This window comes from Phacochoerus africanus, chromosome 14 (assembly GCF_016906955.1).
Source record: "Phacochoerus africanus isolate WHEZ1 chromosome 14, ROS_Pafr_v1, whole genome shotgun sequence".
In the NCBI taxonomy this organism is placed as follows: domain Eukaryota; kingdom Metazoa; phylum Chordata; class Mammalia; order Artiodactyla; family Suidae; genus Phacochoerus; species Phacochoerus africanus.
The window spans coordinates 21,401,105-21,414,564 of record NC_062557.1 but is presented as its reverse complement, the minus strand read 5'-3'; the positions used below and the strand labels follow the sequence as shown (position 1 = coordinate 21,414,564).

At 49.1% G+C, this 13,460-nt stretch overlaps 1 protein-coding gene across 1 annotated transcript; it reads right to left on the bottom strand.

Moving 5' to 3' along the window:
* Positions 1-8,270: 8,270 nt before the first annotated feature.
* Positions 8,271-13,061, bottom strand: KRT34 (keratin 34). Its single transcript, XM_047757489.1, has 7 exons — positions 12,667-13,061; positions 12,481-12,563; positions 11,738-11,894; positions 9,778-9,939; positions 9,554-9,679; positions 9,160-9,380; positions 8,271-8,734 (listed from the first exon to the last, which is right to left on the bottom strand). The coding sequence occupies exons 1-7, from the start codon at positions 13,012-13,014 to the stop codon at positions 8,656-8,658; spliced, it is 1,176 nt and encodes a 391-aa protein (XP_047613445.1). The 5' UTR covers positions 13,015-13,061; the 3' UTR covers positions 8,271-8,655.
* Between the last annotated feature and the right edge of the window lie 399 nt (positions 13,062-13,460).

The window sequence follows — 13,460 nt, the reverse complement described above, 5'->3', positions numbered from 1 at the left end:
ACCAATCGCGCTGGTTGGTTAAGGCAGAGCTTCAAGGTGATTGTCCCATTATCTTGCCAACAATGGCGCTTCTTCGTAGGATGTTGAGTTAGAGTGACAACTGTGCCCTGGTCTCCAGAGTTGAGGACACTTCTGTGCCTTTTTCTCCTAGATGAGGAAAAGCCTGTGGTTCATCCACCTCATACTCAGTAAAGACTATACGAGAAAGACGAGACTCTTTGGCAGGGAGTCCTGGAAGCTGAGATCAGAGAGGACTTAAGGGGCCATCCAGTTCAATTTCCCTTTGCCCAATAGAGACGATTCTACTCTCGTCCTTGGGCTCCATTTCTGCTGTTATTTGATGTTCACAGAACATCTAGAAAACTAACATCTTGGGAGCCCCTACTCTGTAGGAAGATTGTGCCCTGAGCTGATACACATTATGACATTGTTAGAATGGCCCCTGCTCACTGAGCGCCCACTGTGCTAAGCACCTTATATGCATCATCTCCTTCAGTCTTCACAAAACGCTGCAGGGTTTGCAGATGAGGACACCTAGCCTCCAAGAGGTTGTCCATGGTCACAGAGCTCTTGCCTGGTGGAGCCAGCATTCAAATCCCGATCTCTCTGATTCCAGTGGCCACACTCTCTCCAACATACCTTCTCTTTCTTCCAATCGTCTCACTCCTGGGATGCCGTGGGGCACAAATATCTTAGGTTCCATGAGGCTTGAGCTCTGTAAGACAATATCCCCTCCTGAATTAGAACAGGTCGAGAGCGCAAAGCCTATTCTCTATCAAAGAACCAAAAGTTATTTCTATCCTATTTTCGTATGCTAACTTTTCTTTCATTTCTTGAAGTTGTATTGAAACACAGTTTATGTATGGGGTTGTGATCGTTTCTGCTGTACGACAACACATGTACACACATCCATTCTCTTTCAGATCCTTTTCCCACATAGATTATCAACAGAACATTAGGTAGAGTTCTCTGGCTAGACAAAAAGTCCCCAGTGGCCAATCATCCCCTACACCTCGGCGCATTTTTATTCTCACGGAGGGACATCTACTAAGTGAGAAAATAGTAATACCCACTAAGAGTTTGCCAAAGGGAAACCCTAGTTGTTTTGATATCAAAACCCCTGAGCCCAGTTTTCCAAATGAGACCCTGAAGAGCCACCACATGGTCACTTGCTTAATGGCACCTTGGGACCATCAATACCTTTTGGCAAACAGATGTTCTGCCCTCATGCTCTTCCAGATGAAGAGATGAACCATGAGGATTTTATGTGTGACCTATCAGTGCTCAAAATGTGAAAAAGACTCCTTAAAGTCGTTCCTTTTGGAAGCTACATGCTAATTCCTCCTGTGCAGCCATTACTCAGATCACTCCTTCTTCCAACGCGCCCTCACAGCCCTGGACCCTTTCATTTGGGTACCCTCATCGAAAGCACATCGTCATCTCCTGAGGGTGTGCTTATTTTTGGAACCACCCATGTATCGTTTGAAACCAAGCCCAGTGAGTGGAATAAACAGTCATACTGAGTAGCATCTTTCATGGATCAGAAACGCATTGTGACTGTAAAATTACAGTGGATGTTTTCCTGGGTGATTCTGAAAGCCATTCCCAAGGCAGAATTTCCACTCCGCTTTCATAAGAGGCAGCAGCCTTGGAGCCAGTGTGTGATCTCTCAGGGCGTAGGTTTCAAAGGTGCTACATCAAAGCCACATCATGATGAACAACCTCCGTTTCTCCCGCCTGAATCTCTACCTTTAGAGCCATGTGGAATGGGTGTGTGGGCTCAAAAGTACGACTGCATTGACGGATGCACTCCTGGATGAAATCAGAGAACATGAAGCAAAGAGCTGAATTCTCCAGCATTTCTCTGTCTTTCTCCCCTTCTTCTACACCTCAAGCTTCATGAGAGAAAAATCTAAACTATGGCACTTTTTCTTTTTTTTTTTGCTTTTTAGGGCCGGACTCGCAGCCTATGGAGTTTCCCAGGCTAGGGGTCAAAGTGGAGCTATAGCTACCAGCCTACACCACAGCCACAGCAACACCCAATCCAAGCCATGTCTGCGACCTACACCACCGTTCAGGGCAACATTGGATCCTTAACCTACTGAGCAAGGCCACAGATCGAACCTGCCACCTCATGGATGCTAGACAGACTCATTTCTACTGAGCCACGAAGGGAGCTCAGACAATGGCACTTTTTAAAGACGACGGAAGAAATAGTGCGTTGTAGGCTGGTAAATATGTCCGTGGGGATCCCTCTAACCACGACTATACCTTCATCTCAGTTAGCGTGGGATAATCCAGAAGGTAGTATCCTTGTGTCTTCAGAAGCAGAGGGCAGAGTTTAAACAATACAGCCCTCCCCGCATCTGGAGTAGAAGTAACCTAAGGACGGTTGCATGGCTACCGGGTCATGAATGACGGAGGAGAGGACTTGAGCCTGTTGAGAAAAGAGCGGCATTTCCATTAGAGTCCCCCACATTCTGGAAGGCGATTACCTTTTACTTATTCCACTTATTGTGTACTGTGGATTCTTACTTTTACATAAGGGATGACATTGTCTCCAGTCGATGACTGTTCAATAAACCTGATGAGCAAATCAACTACTAACAAACAGGATGGTTTTACACCTGCTTATGTAATTGAGGCAGACGCTGTGGTAAGGCTTCTGGGCTCTTCATATGAGCAAATTGCAGGTGAGGTTTAAGGAGGCTATTTATTATAGAAGCCAAAGCTATGTCCATGGAAAAGATCACACACAAACTCTTAACCAGGGAGTAGAGTCAGGGCAGATCTGCTGAGGCCATCCTCCCTCTGGCAGGACTTGAAAGGCCTCCTCCCTCCTCCTTCCCCAAAACTTCTTCCCTGATGGGCACCTGAAATTCTCAGCATGAGGAACATAAAATGTATTCTGTGGGAAATGCAAAGTCACATATGGGGCCATTTATCAATTAACTGTATTTTAATGTGTACGAATAACAAGGAGAGGAGTTCCCATCGTGGCTGAGCAGGTTACAAACCTGGCTAGTATCCATGAGGACGCAGGTTCCATCCCTGGCCTCACTCAGTGAGTTAAGGATCCAATGTTGCCCTGAACGGTGGTGTAGGTCACAAATGTGGCTCAGATCCCACGTTGCTGTTGTATAGGCCAGTGGCTACAGCTCTGATTTGACCCCTAACCTGGTAACCTCTCTATGCTGCAGGTGCAACCCTTAAAAGAGCAAAAACAGAAGAAGAAGAAAAAAGTAAGGAGCGGCCGGAAGTGACATTGCTGGGCGCGCACAGACCAGGGGGACTGACTTACACCAGAGAGATGAAGAGTCACCCACTGGGGAATTAGAAAATCAGAAGCATTGTTCAACACCAACACCAACCCACATGCCAAGGAGCCAGCCCCAAAGAGAGGGGCTGTTTATAAGAACAGGATATGAGGCTTCCACAGGCTGTTCCGTCAAGGCAACTGTTGCCAATGTTCTAATGGCTCAGCCTCACCTCACTGAGGAGGATCTGCGATGGTCATGCGGGAACGAAGCCCCCAGGCTTGGCTCTGAGAAGATGCTCACACAGCGTTTCCCTCGAGGGACAAGCAGCAGAGGACCCGGAGAATGAGCAAGCTCAGGAGTAAAACAGGCTGAGCTAAGACAGGTGCAGACCCCTCAAAATGCAATCCACATGGATGGAACTAGAGAATCTCATACTGAGTGAAATGAGCCAGAAAGACAAAGACAAATACCATAGGATATCACTTATAACTGGAATCTAATATCCAGCACAAATGAACATCTCAGAAAAGAAAATCATGGACTTGGAGAAAAGACTTGTGGCTGCCTGATGGGAGGGGGAGGGAGTGGGAGGGATCGGGAGCTTGGGCTTATCAGACACAACTTAGAATAGATTTACAAGGAGATCCTGCTGAATAGCATTGAGAACATTGTCTAGATACTCATGTTGCAACAGAAGAAAGGGAGGGGGAAAAAATGTAATTGTAATGTATACATGTAAGGATAACCTGACCCCCTTGCTGTACAGTGGGAAAAGAAAGAAAAAAAATGCAATCCAGGGCCCATTCCCCCAAACCTCCCCAGAGTCACCAGTTTTTCTCTTACACTCAGTTCTCGAGTCTCGATGGGAAGAGAGTCCCCGTGGGGATCCTGAGGGACAAACCCAGTCAGAAAAATGCAAAGTTCTTCAAAGACTATGTGTATTCTTCGCAATAAGTATGTATGTATTTGATAATATATTAAAATGAAATATTAAGTATCCATATAGACATATAGACATACTTACATAATATTTCACTTTGCTACACACTTGAAAATAACGCAACACGGTAAATTAACCACACTTCAAATAAATAAGTAAATAAGTTCTTCTGTCTTTTTTTAACTCTACCCAGTCTAGAATGGAATAGCCAAGAAGAAAAAGAGGAGTTCCTGTTATGGTGCAGCAGAAACAAATCCAGCTAGGAACCACGAAGTTGTGGGTTTGATCCCTGGCCTCGTTCAGTGGGTTAAGGATCCGGTGTTGCCATGAGCTGTGCTGTCAGTCACAGATGCAGTTCAGATCCTGCATGGCTGCGGCTGTGGTGTAAGCTGGCAGATGTAGCTCTGATTTGACCCCTAACCTGGGAACCGCCAAATGCCCTGGGTGTGGCCCTAAAAAGCAAAAAAAAAAAAAAAAAAAAAAAAAAAAAAGAAGAAGAAGAAGAAGAAGTAAAAGAAACTAATGAGGACAGTATAACCTGATGGTCTTCTGGGTGAGCTAGATTCAGAGACCACTCCGGAAAGAAATGAAAACTGGGAGTTCCCGTCGTGGCTCAGTGGAAATGGAATCTGACGAGCATCCATGAGGATGCACATCCAATCCCTGGCCTCGTTCAGTGGGGTAAGGATCTGGCACTGCCATGGGCTGTGGTGTAGGTCGCAGACATGGCTCGGGTCTGGTGGACAGCTACAGTTCCGGTTCGACCCCTAGCCTGGGAACCTCCATATGCCATGGGGGTGGCCCTAAAAAAAAGACCAAAAAGAAAAAACGAAAACCTGTTTCTGTGATGGCCATGCACCTCAAATGGAAGGGCAGATGCTCAAACATTTGTCATGGGTCACAGAGGATAGAGCAAAGTCAGCTTCAGGTTGACTATGAATGTGCTGTCTTGAACGGTTGCCTATTAAGTTGGGGATTTGAGACAGATGTGAAAGAGCCATGAAATATGACTCCTTCCCCCAGGGTCCCACAGACCCTCCTCATGGTCACAGGGACCTCCCCATTGCTATACTCAGTGGATTTGTCTGAATCCTCATCTTCTTGCCCTGGATGCTGTTGACCATGCCCTCATCAAAACCCTGACTTCTTTTGACTCTGGTGCCTCTTCCGCTGCACCTCCGCTTCCCTCCCCACCTTCTTCTAAGCAAATGCCATCTTTACCCTCAGAGACCCAGCTAAACTAAAGCAGACCAAGTGTCAGGGACTTTGGAGAGCTCTGCGCCTGCTCTCTCATCCCTATCAGGGGTTCCCAAGGTTCTTTCCTTCCCTAAGAGCTTCTCCTCGACAGTCCAAACAACTCCCAGAGCTCTGACTATGATCATCTTTATTTAGCTAATTCTCTGACATCTCTCCCGAATCTAGTCATTCTTTTCTAGCTCTCTCTCCACTGGAGACCCACTGGTTTCATTTTTGAAGCCTCCAAAACATCACTCATATGGACGATACTAGGTATTCGACCAGTACTAGTTTCTGTCCTTCTCTTTCCATTGTTCCTCTGCCTCCAATCAGCCTCCATAACCCAGGCTGTGCCTCGGAAATCCACCCCTCCCTTGCCCCACCCACTCCCCCACCTCCACCCATCTCAGTCCTGGTTGTCTCTCACCAGCCTCCTGATTGATCTTCCTCTTTCCCACCCAATCGTAACAACTTCCGGGACCCATCACAATCCAGCCTATGCATAGCCACCCTATAGTCATATGCCAGTCTTTCTTATAAGAAAATCTTACAGGTAACCATTGAAAGCACAGCCAGATATGGTCCTCCCTAACTGCCTTGCAGTTTCATCTTCCACTATTTCATATATCCTCTGCTCCAGGCTAGGAATCGGTCTCTCAGCCTCCTAAACACACCTGTTTCCCTCATCTCTTTACCAAAGCTCATGCTTAAGAAAACTTTCCCTCTTCCTTTTCAGACCTGCCCACACTCATATGTCTAAACATATCCCATCAAATTGTATTCAGAATTATGCTAATATCATACTGTAATAGCTAATTGAAGTTGCAACTATGGGAAGTATATAAAGTTTTAATAACCTTCAAATGAATCCTTATTAGTGTTACTGGTTTTTTTTATTTATTATAAAGTGTTCCATGGTTACACTAGGCTTTAATTAGGTAAAAGTTCCATCTCTCTTCAAGGGTCTGTAGTCAACAACCCAGGCAGACAAAATTTGTATGAACAGAATCTTTGGGTTTTCAAAGCTTTGACCCAGTGCTACCTCTTTCTTGGACTCTCTTCTTAACATTCTCTCATACCTCAGATATACATCATTTTTCATTTATATCTTTCTTGAGTCACGTTGATGCCTATCTGTGTGAGGTCTGTCTCTTTGTCTTATCTACTCTAGACTGTGTATATGCTGTGGGCCAGGACTAGGGTTCACTTTTTTGTGTGTTCTCAGCACCCTGCACAATCCTGGCACACACAGTAGATGGTTGATTGCAGTTCTGTCAATCAACCATCAGCATCAAATTGAATGAATCATGGAGTAGGAGGCCAATAGAATTGAAAGAGTTGATAATTCAGAAATAAGGCAAGTGGGGTGGAGTAGGATTAACATTTTGGCAGGGGGGACACTTAGTGAACATTGGCCTTTCTTGGAATTGTAGGAAACGAAATAATAAAGAGGTTTTGGAAGAACATTATAGATATGAGCAAAGACCTAGAGGAAAGAATAAATCAAGAGAGGGAGGGAAAGAGATGTGCCTGTCTGCATGAAGAGTCCATAGATTACAAAGTTTTGGGTGTAACAGGTGGCTAACAAAATGGACCAGTTTGGCAAAGATAACTTTTCATCCAATTAAAGGTGATGTGATCGTTCGATACCAAGTGAAGTGGTCCCATGTGTGAAGATCTGGAACTTGAGCTGAGCCGGGAGCACGATTTGAGAGTCATCAGCATAGAGGTGCTAGTTCTCCATGAACAGGAACAAAGAAGGAGAAAAACAGAGTCACAGACTGAGGCATTTCCTTTACTTGAGATAGAACAAGAAGACAGGCTGATCAGAAGACAGAGACTGGGTAGGTGGAGCTGTAACAAGAGGACCCAGTGTGCAGGGTGATGGAAATCATTGAAGGTACATTTTGAGGGAAGGGTAGGGATCTATAGCGGCGATGCAGGTGCAGCCAAGAGGGGAGATCGTAGCTCCTCTTTGAGCAGTTTCTACAGGAGCTGGTCTTCACAATTATGAGTGCCAACTGGAGACCGGCACTTGCCATCTGCCTCTAGAAGGCTTAAATCAGGAGCTGGTGCAGCTGCTGACCTTCAACACCCCCTGAAAGAGTTTAAGGTGGAGATCAGGGGTGAGGCACTCTGTGCGCTGGGAAAACTGGCAGGACAGGTCTTTAGATAGTTAGATACTTTCAGGAGAAGATTTTATGAGCCCAAGTCTTGCACCTCCTCTTGTCTAGAAAAGCACTAAAATCCTTCCTGGTGACATCGGCTCCTCACGACTAGCAGTGACCTTCACAGGATTAGCACCAACATTCTGTACGTCCTGTATATTGCATGTACCTGCCCCCCTTCACCAAAACTACACATAAGCTGACCTTCCCCCACCTCTTTGGAGTGCTTTCTCAGAGCTAGCCCTAATGTTGCCTCCCAGGCTAGAGTCCTCATGTTGCCCCAAGTAAAACTCACAACTCTCCTGTTGACCCCACCCCCACCCCCCACCTTTTTTAAATCAACAGAGAACTGGAAGCAGAGGATTCCAGAGTGATGGGAGTGAGAGTAGGAACGCGTTATGAGGGTTGGGAAGAATTCTCAAAGGATTGCAGCCAAGTTAGGCAAAGGCATGAGTTTTAAAGGCCAGGTTTTCGGCGTGGTCTCCCTGAGTGGAAGCCTCCCCAGAGGACAGTCCTCTCCCTTCCTCAGTATTTATCCCTATGGAACATAATGGCTGGGTCAGTCATTGAACCCATGTCATCCTCTTAATGAAGGGGTGTGTTGATGAAAGAGCCATGACGAGTCCTACTTTACAACGCATGAATATGAATGAGAAACGCATTTACTATGCCAGAGAAATAAAGTTTATTGAGAAGGAAATGAAGTCGCCTCCTTGCATTCCAGAGAACACCAAAGAAGCTAGGAAAGCAGGAAACCTTATTACCCGTACAGGAAATGCCCTCAAGTAAAACCTGGAGCTCAGATTACAGGGAGCTGGGCATCTTCAGAGACTCAACCTTCAGCAGGAGGGAGTATTTGAAACACCAGAAGTTGATGATGTGTGTCTTGGCTCATGGGTCTGGAGAGCATGTCCTTGCGTAGAAATAGCACAGCTGGCTAGACGAGGTTTATAAACGGTAATGGAGCTCCAGCAAAGGCAGGACCTGGGGACCTTGCCTGTGCTTGATCTAGGCGTTGTGGTCGTCTTCAAAGAGGATGCCAGTTTAATGATTAACAGCAACGCTTTTGAGAGCAGGACACATAGGAGTTGGCACTAGCGTTGGTGGTGGCGCAGGGGTTGCAGGGAAGCCTGGGGGGAACACAGAGGTTTAGAATGGGTCGGGGAGAGGAGGGTCTTCATGAGATACACATCTCAATTCTCAGTGGCTGGAGTTAGTTGGAATCAAATGCCAAATCCCTCTCTCTGTCCCCAAAGGCCACATGCAGAGGTGGGAAATGGTTATCTCAGGCTCTGGAGATCTCACAGAACACAATCTGCCTTACCCCACAGTTGCTATTGTAACTATCTCTCTACCAACCCCCTCCACTGTTAGCTCCCTGAAGCAGGGGACGAATGTCTTTGACCTTTGACCTTTCGCATGTGCTTAGCTGTCAGAATAGACCCTCTATTAGGATGTGTTGATGGATGCATTGAAAAGTACGGCCAATGCGTTGGCCCACAACGTCTTGTGGTCCCACCCACATTTTCCCAGAATTCCCTCTCCCCATACTCACTTGCAGTCCTCGCTCTCCAGCAGCCCCCGGTACGTGTTGATCTCACTCTCCAGCCGGGCCCGCACGTCCAGCAGCACCTGGTACTCCTGGTTCTGACGCTCCAGGTCAGCCCGGATCTCCGCCAGCTGAGCCTCCACGTTGCCGATCAGGCCCTGCACCTGGGCCAGCTGCGAGCTGTAGCGGGCCTCCGTCTCCGTCAGCGTGTTCTCCAGAGAGTCCCTCTGCGGCGGCAAGGGGGCCGGGGTCACACGCCTGCTCCCCCAAGGGCTTCTGCACGCGGTCCCAGGAGGCCACGAGCCCCATGAGCTGAGGACAGGACAGCCCAAGGGCCTCCCGGGGACCCTGACCACCTCCCCCAGCTCCCCTCCTCCCCAGGAGCCTCCCCCACACCCACCAGGTTGTGCTGGGCCTGCAGCTCCACCTCCAGGGCGTTGACCGTGCGTCTCAGCTCGATGATCTCCGCCTGGTAGGACTGCAGCTGCTCCGAGCTGGACACCACCTGCTTGTTCAGCTCCTCGGTCTGAAAGGCCAGAGGGGAGGAGACGGGATCAGACCCTGCCTGCGGGGCCCCGAGGGAGGGGCCCAGGGGCCCGCGTGGCCGGGGCCCGGGATGCCCACCTGCCTGGCGAACCATTCCTCCACGTCCCTGCGGTTGGTCTCCACCAGGGCCTCGTACTGGCTCCTGGTCTCGCTGAGCACGCTGTTCAGGTCGACGGTGGGAGTGGCGTCCACCTCGATGTTGAGGCGGTCCCCGAGCTGGCTCCGGAGGGAGTTGACTTCCTGATGGAGGATGGAGAAGGAATCAACCCATAGAAATGAATTTGCTATCTTCCTGCTGTAGGAAAGTGAGCATGATCCTGCCCAAAATGTACCAAAAGGAACATCCCACTCCCTCCCAAAGAGTGACACGAATATTGTGTAGGAATAAACCCAAAGAGGGATCACATCCATTCCTTTCCCCCAAAACCAAAGCAAGCTCACTTTCCCTGTAAGACTATCCAAACTTCCCACGCCCTTCCCATCATGTCCCTCCAGACACCGCCTCCCCAGCCACACTCAGGCAGACCCTGCTCTGCCACCTGTGACTTTGCTCAGTCTCTTCCCTCAGACTGGAACCCCCGCGTGCCAAAATCCTCCTCCTTCCTCTGACCTGCCTCGGAAAAGGGTCTCAGTCTCCCTTCAAGCAAACTGGAGTGTTCCCAGAATATGAGGCTCAAATGTGTACATATAAGTACTCTTTACATATAATGAATGCTTCTGTAATGAAAGATCTAATTGGGCAAGTTTTGTTTGCTTTTTTTTTTAGGCCCTCACCCTTGGCATATGGAAGTTCCCAGGCTAGGGGTCCAATCGGAGCTGCATCTGCCGGCCTACACCACAGCCATAGCAACATAGGATCGGAGCCTCATCTGTGACCTACAGCACAGCTCACAGCAACCCAGGATCCTTAACCCGTGAGCAAGGCCAGGGATCCAGCCCGCATCCTCATGTACACTAGTGGGGTTTGTTACCACTGAGCCATGATGAGAATTCCCCAGTTGTGCGAGTTTAACCATTCAAAGATAAAACCTCCCACACTACAGGCCTCTCCTAGAGGACATGCAGCAAAAAATATGCTTTTACGATGTAAACGTAGTGAGTCATCACTAAGTGCCTCAGCTTGAGACAGTGCAGTAAGAATGGACCCAGAGTTTGAAACTTCCCTGCGGTCCAGCCTTCTCTCTGACCACGCAAGCTGCCCCACAGGCCCACGGTCATCCTCGTGACAGGTGGGACGCCCTCCCACTCAATGGCTCTTTCTAATTCCTTCCCAGCACTGCACACGTTCCCCTCGTCTTTGACAGTAAAAGATATGTGAGCATCGTCAGAACCACTGTCCACGATGTTCGCGGGGCAGGGAGGGGAGGGAATGTCACAGTCAAAACCAGAATGTCAAAGTCATGGGACGAGGGCTTTGTACGACATCGTCCCCTCCAGGAACCAAGGTGAGACCCAGTAAGGCAGAAACGGGACCAGACTTTCAGATGGGAACACAGGAGCGCACCAGGAAAAAGGGAACCTGTTATTGCCTCCTTTTCAGAGTACCTAACTCGAAGCACTATTAGGTAATTATATGAGTATGTCCTCTAGCGGGGTCCACGACAGTGAGGCAGGAAGGACAGAGGGATAGCAGCTGTTTTATATTTATATCTCCTAGAGGACGTGTTTCCCTCTACCTGTCCGACGCCCTGTGTTTTCACGGGGTCCTCACCCCAGACTAGACACGACGCTGGGCACCCTGGAAAGAGAAGGGCACATTCTTTCTTTTCCTCCATCTCTGCCATCAAATCTGGGACAGATCAGGGACCAGCAGAGGAGAGTTCCATAAACAGACGTCCTCAACCAGCATCTCAAGCACCGTCTGACCCTTGCAGCTCGTCTCACCCCGAGATACGGAGGCGGCAACCCCATTCCCTGAGCCGAGCTTGGGTTCTTCCAGGCAGGGTCCCGGCCCAGGGAGCCTGATGGCAAATTGCCTTCTGCCCACCCCGACGTGGAAGGCTCAGCTCTGAAACCCCTTTCTTTCTCTGTGTCTCACCTCCTCATGGTTCTTCTTGAGGCAGAGCAGCTCCTCCCTCAGGGACTCCACCTGGGCCTCCAGGTCAGCCTTGCAGAGGGTCAGCTCGTCCAGGATCCTACGCAGGCTGTTGATGTCTGACTCCACCAGCTGCCGCGAGGAACGCTCCACCTCATACCTGCTCACACAGATCAGGGCGGGAGGCTGAGTCGGGAAGGAAGCCCACCTCCCTGCCCTATGTCTTGGGTGGCTGGGATCGGCCGGGCTCTTGGCACTGACACAGTTTTCTGTCCCTTCATTTGCATGTTTCTCTGGAGCTCTGCATGCTGCAGAGGCCACAGACTCACTCTAAAGCCAAAAGGTGCCCACTGAAGCTCATGAGATGAATTCTGTCCCTCTCCTCTCGATTTTGTTGGTTCATATGCCACCAAGTCAATCTACTTCCCCAAGAACAGTTCATTTCAATCTCTGAATTTAGGGAGTTAGGAAGGCCTTCCAGTGCTGCTTGATTCACGAATTGCTGAATAAAAGTCTACCAGATAAATCATTCTTTTTTTAAAAAAGGAAGGCCTTCCAGAAAGAGCAATATAGACTAGAGATCAAACAGTACAGGCGTGCGGATCTCTGAAACCGGTTTTACAGAACCAGCCTTGAGAAGAGAACTAAAGAGGGAGAAAAGGCTTTTCTCTTCCCTTTCAGGCAACATTAAGCAAGAAAGAGCCACAAGGGCTTTGGAGGTCACCCGGCCCAAAGTCTCAACATACTTGGTTCTAAAGTCATCGGCGGCCAGCTTGGCATTGTCGACCTGCACCACCAGCCTGGTGTTCTCAGACTTGGCACACAGAATCTGAAAATAAGATTCTACAGTGAGGGCCACTTGAACTTGAGCAAGTCCTCTTGTTCCAAGAGAGCCTGCGACTGCTGTGCCCCATCACAGCCCACCCCCTCACCTTCTGCTGGAGCTCCTCGATGGTCCGGAAATAGGACTGGTAGCTGGGACACAGCAGGGGCTCCTGCTGCTGAGACCGCTCCAGGATCTGCCTCTCCAGCTCCGCGTTGTCCCGCTCCAGCTGGCGCACCTTCTCCAGGTAGCTGGCCAGCCGGTCGTTCAGAAACTGCATGGTCTCCTTCTCATTGCCATTGAAGGAGCCCTCGCAGAACCAGTTGCCGCTGCTCACAGTGGCGGGGATGTTGCAGGCCCCGGGTAGGGTGATACCCTGGCAGCTGGAGGGCACGCAGGGCCTGTAGGAGGAGCTGGAGCGGCAGCTCAGGTTGGGCAGGCAGCGGCTGTAATGCATGGCGCTGGGAGAGGTGATGGAAGAGCAGGTGAACTGATGGAGGTGGAGGTGGGTGAGGTTTGAGTCTCTCCTTCCTCCGTGGTCCTTTTATACCCTTAATGGTGGGTGGGGGCTTGGCATTCAGCATTGTTTCCTTTCCTAATGCTTCGGATAATTTTTTTCTCCAAAACATGCTAGTTAGATGTCACCAAAGAGTCCCCTGTCAACTCATAAAATTATTCCATTTGGCTTATGTCACTCCAGGCTCCACCAGGGTGCAGGTTGTTGGTGATATCAGAGTTTCATCAGATGGCTTCAAAGGAGGCAGAATCATCACAGCCCCAAGTGGGCCTCCTCATTAGTCAGACGGGAGGCCAGTCAAGGTCTGGGTGTTTAGGAATGGAGAACTCCTCACCCAGGAGGTTCTTCCTGGAAATAGAGTTCGGAGTAGACAGTCATCTAGAGAC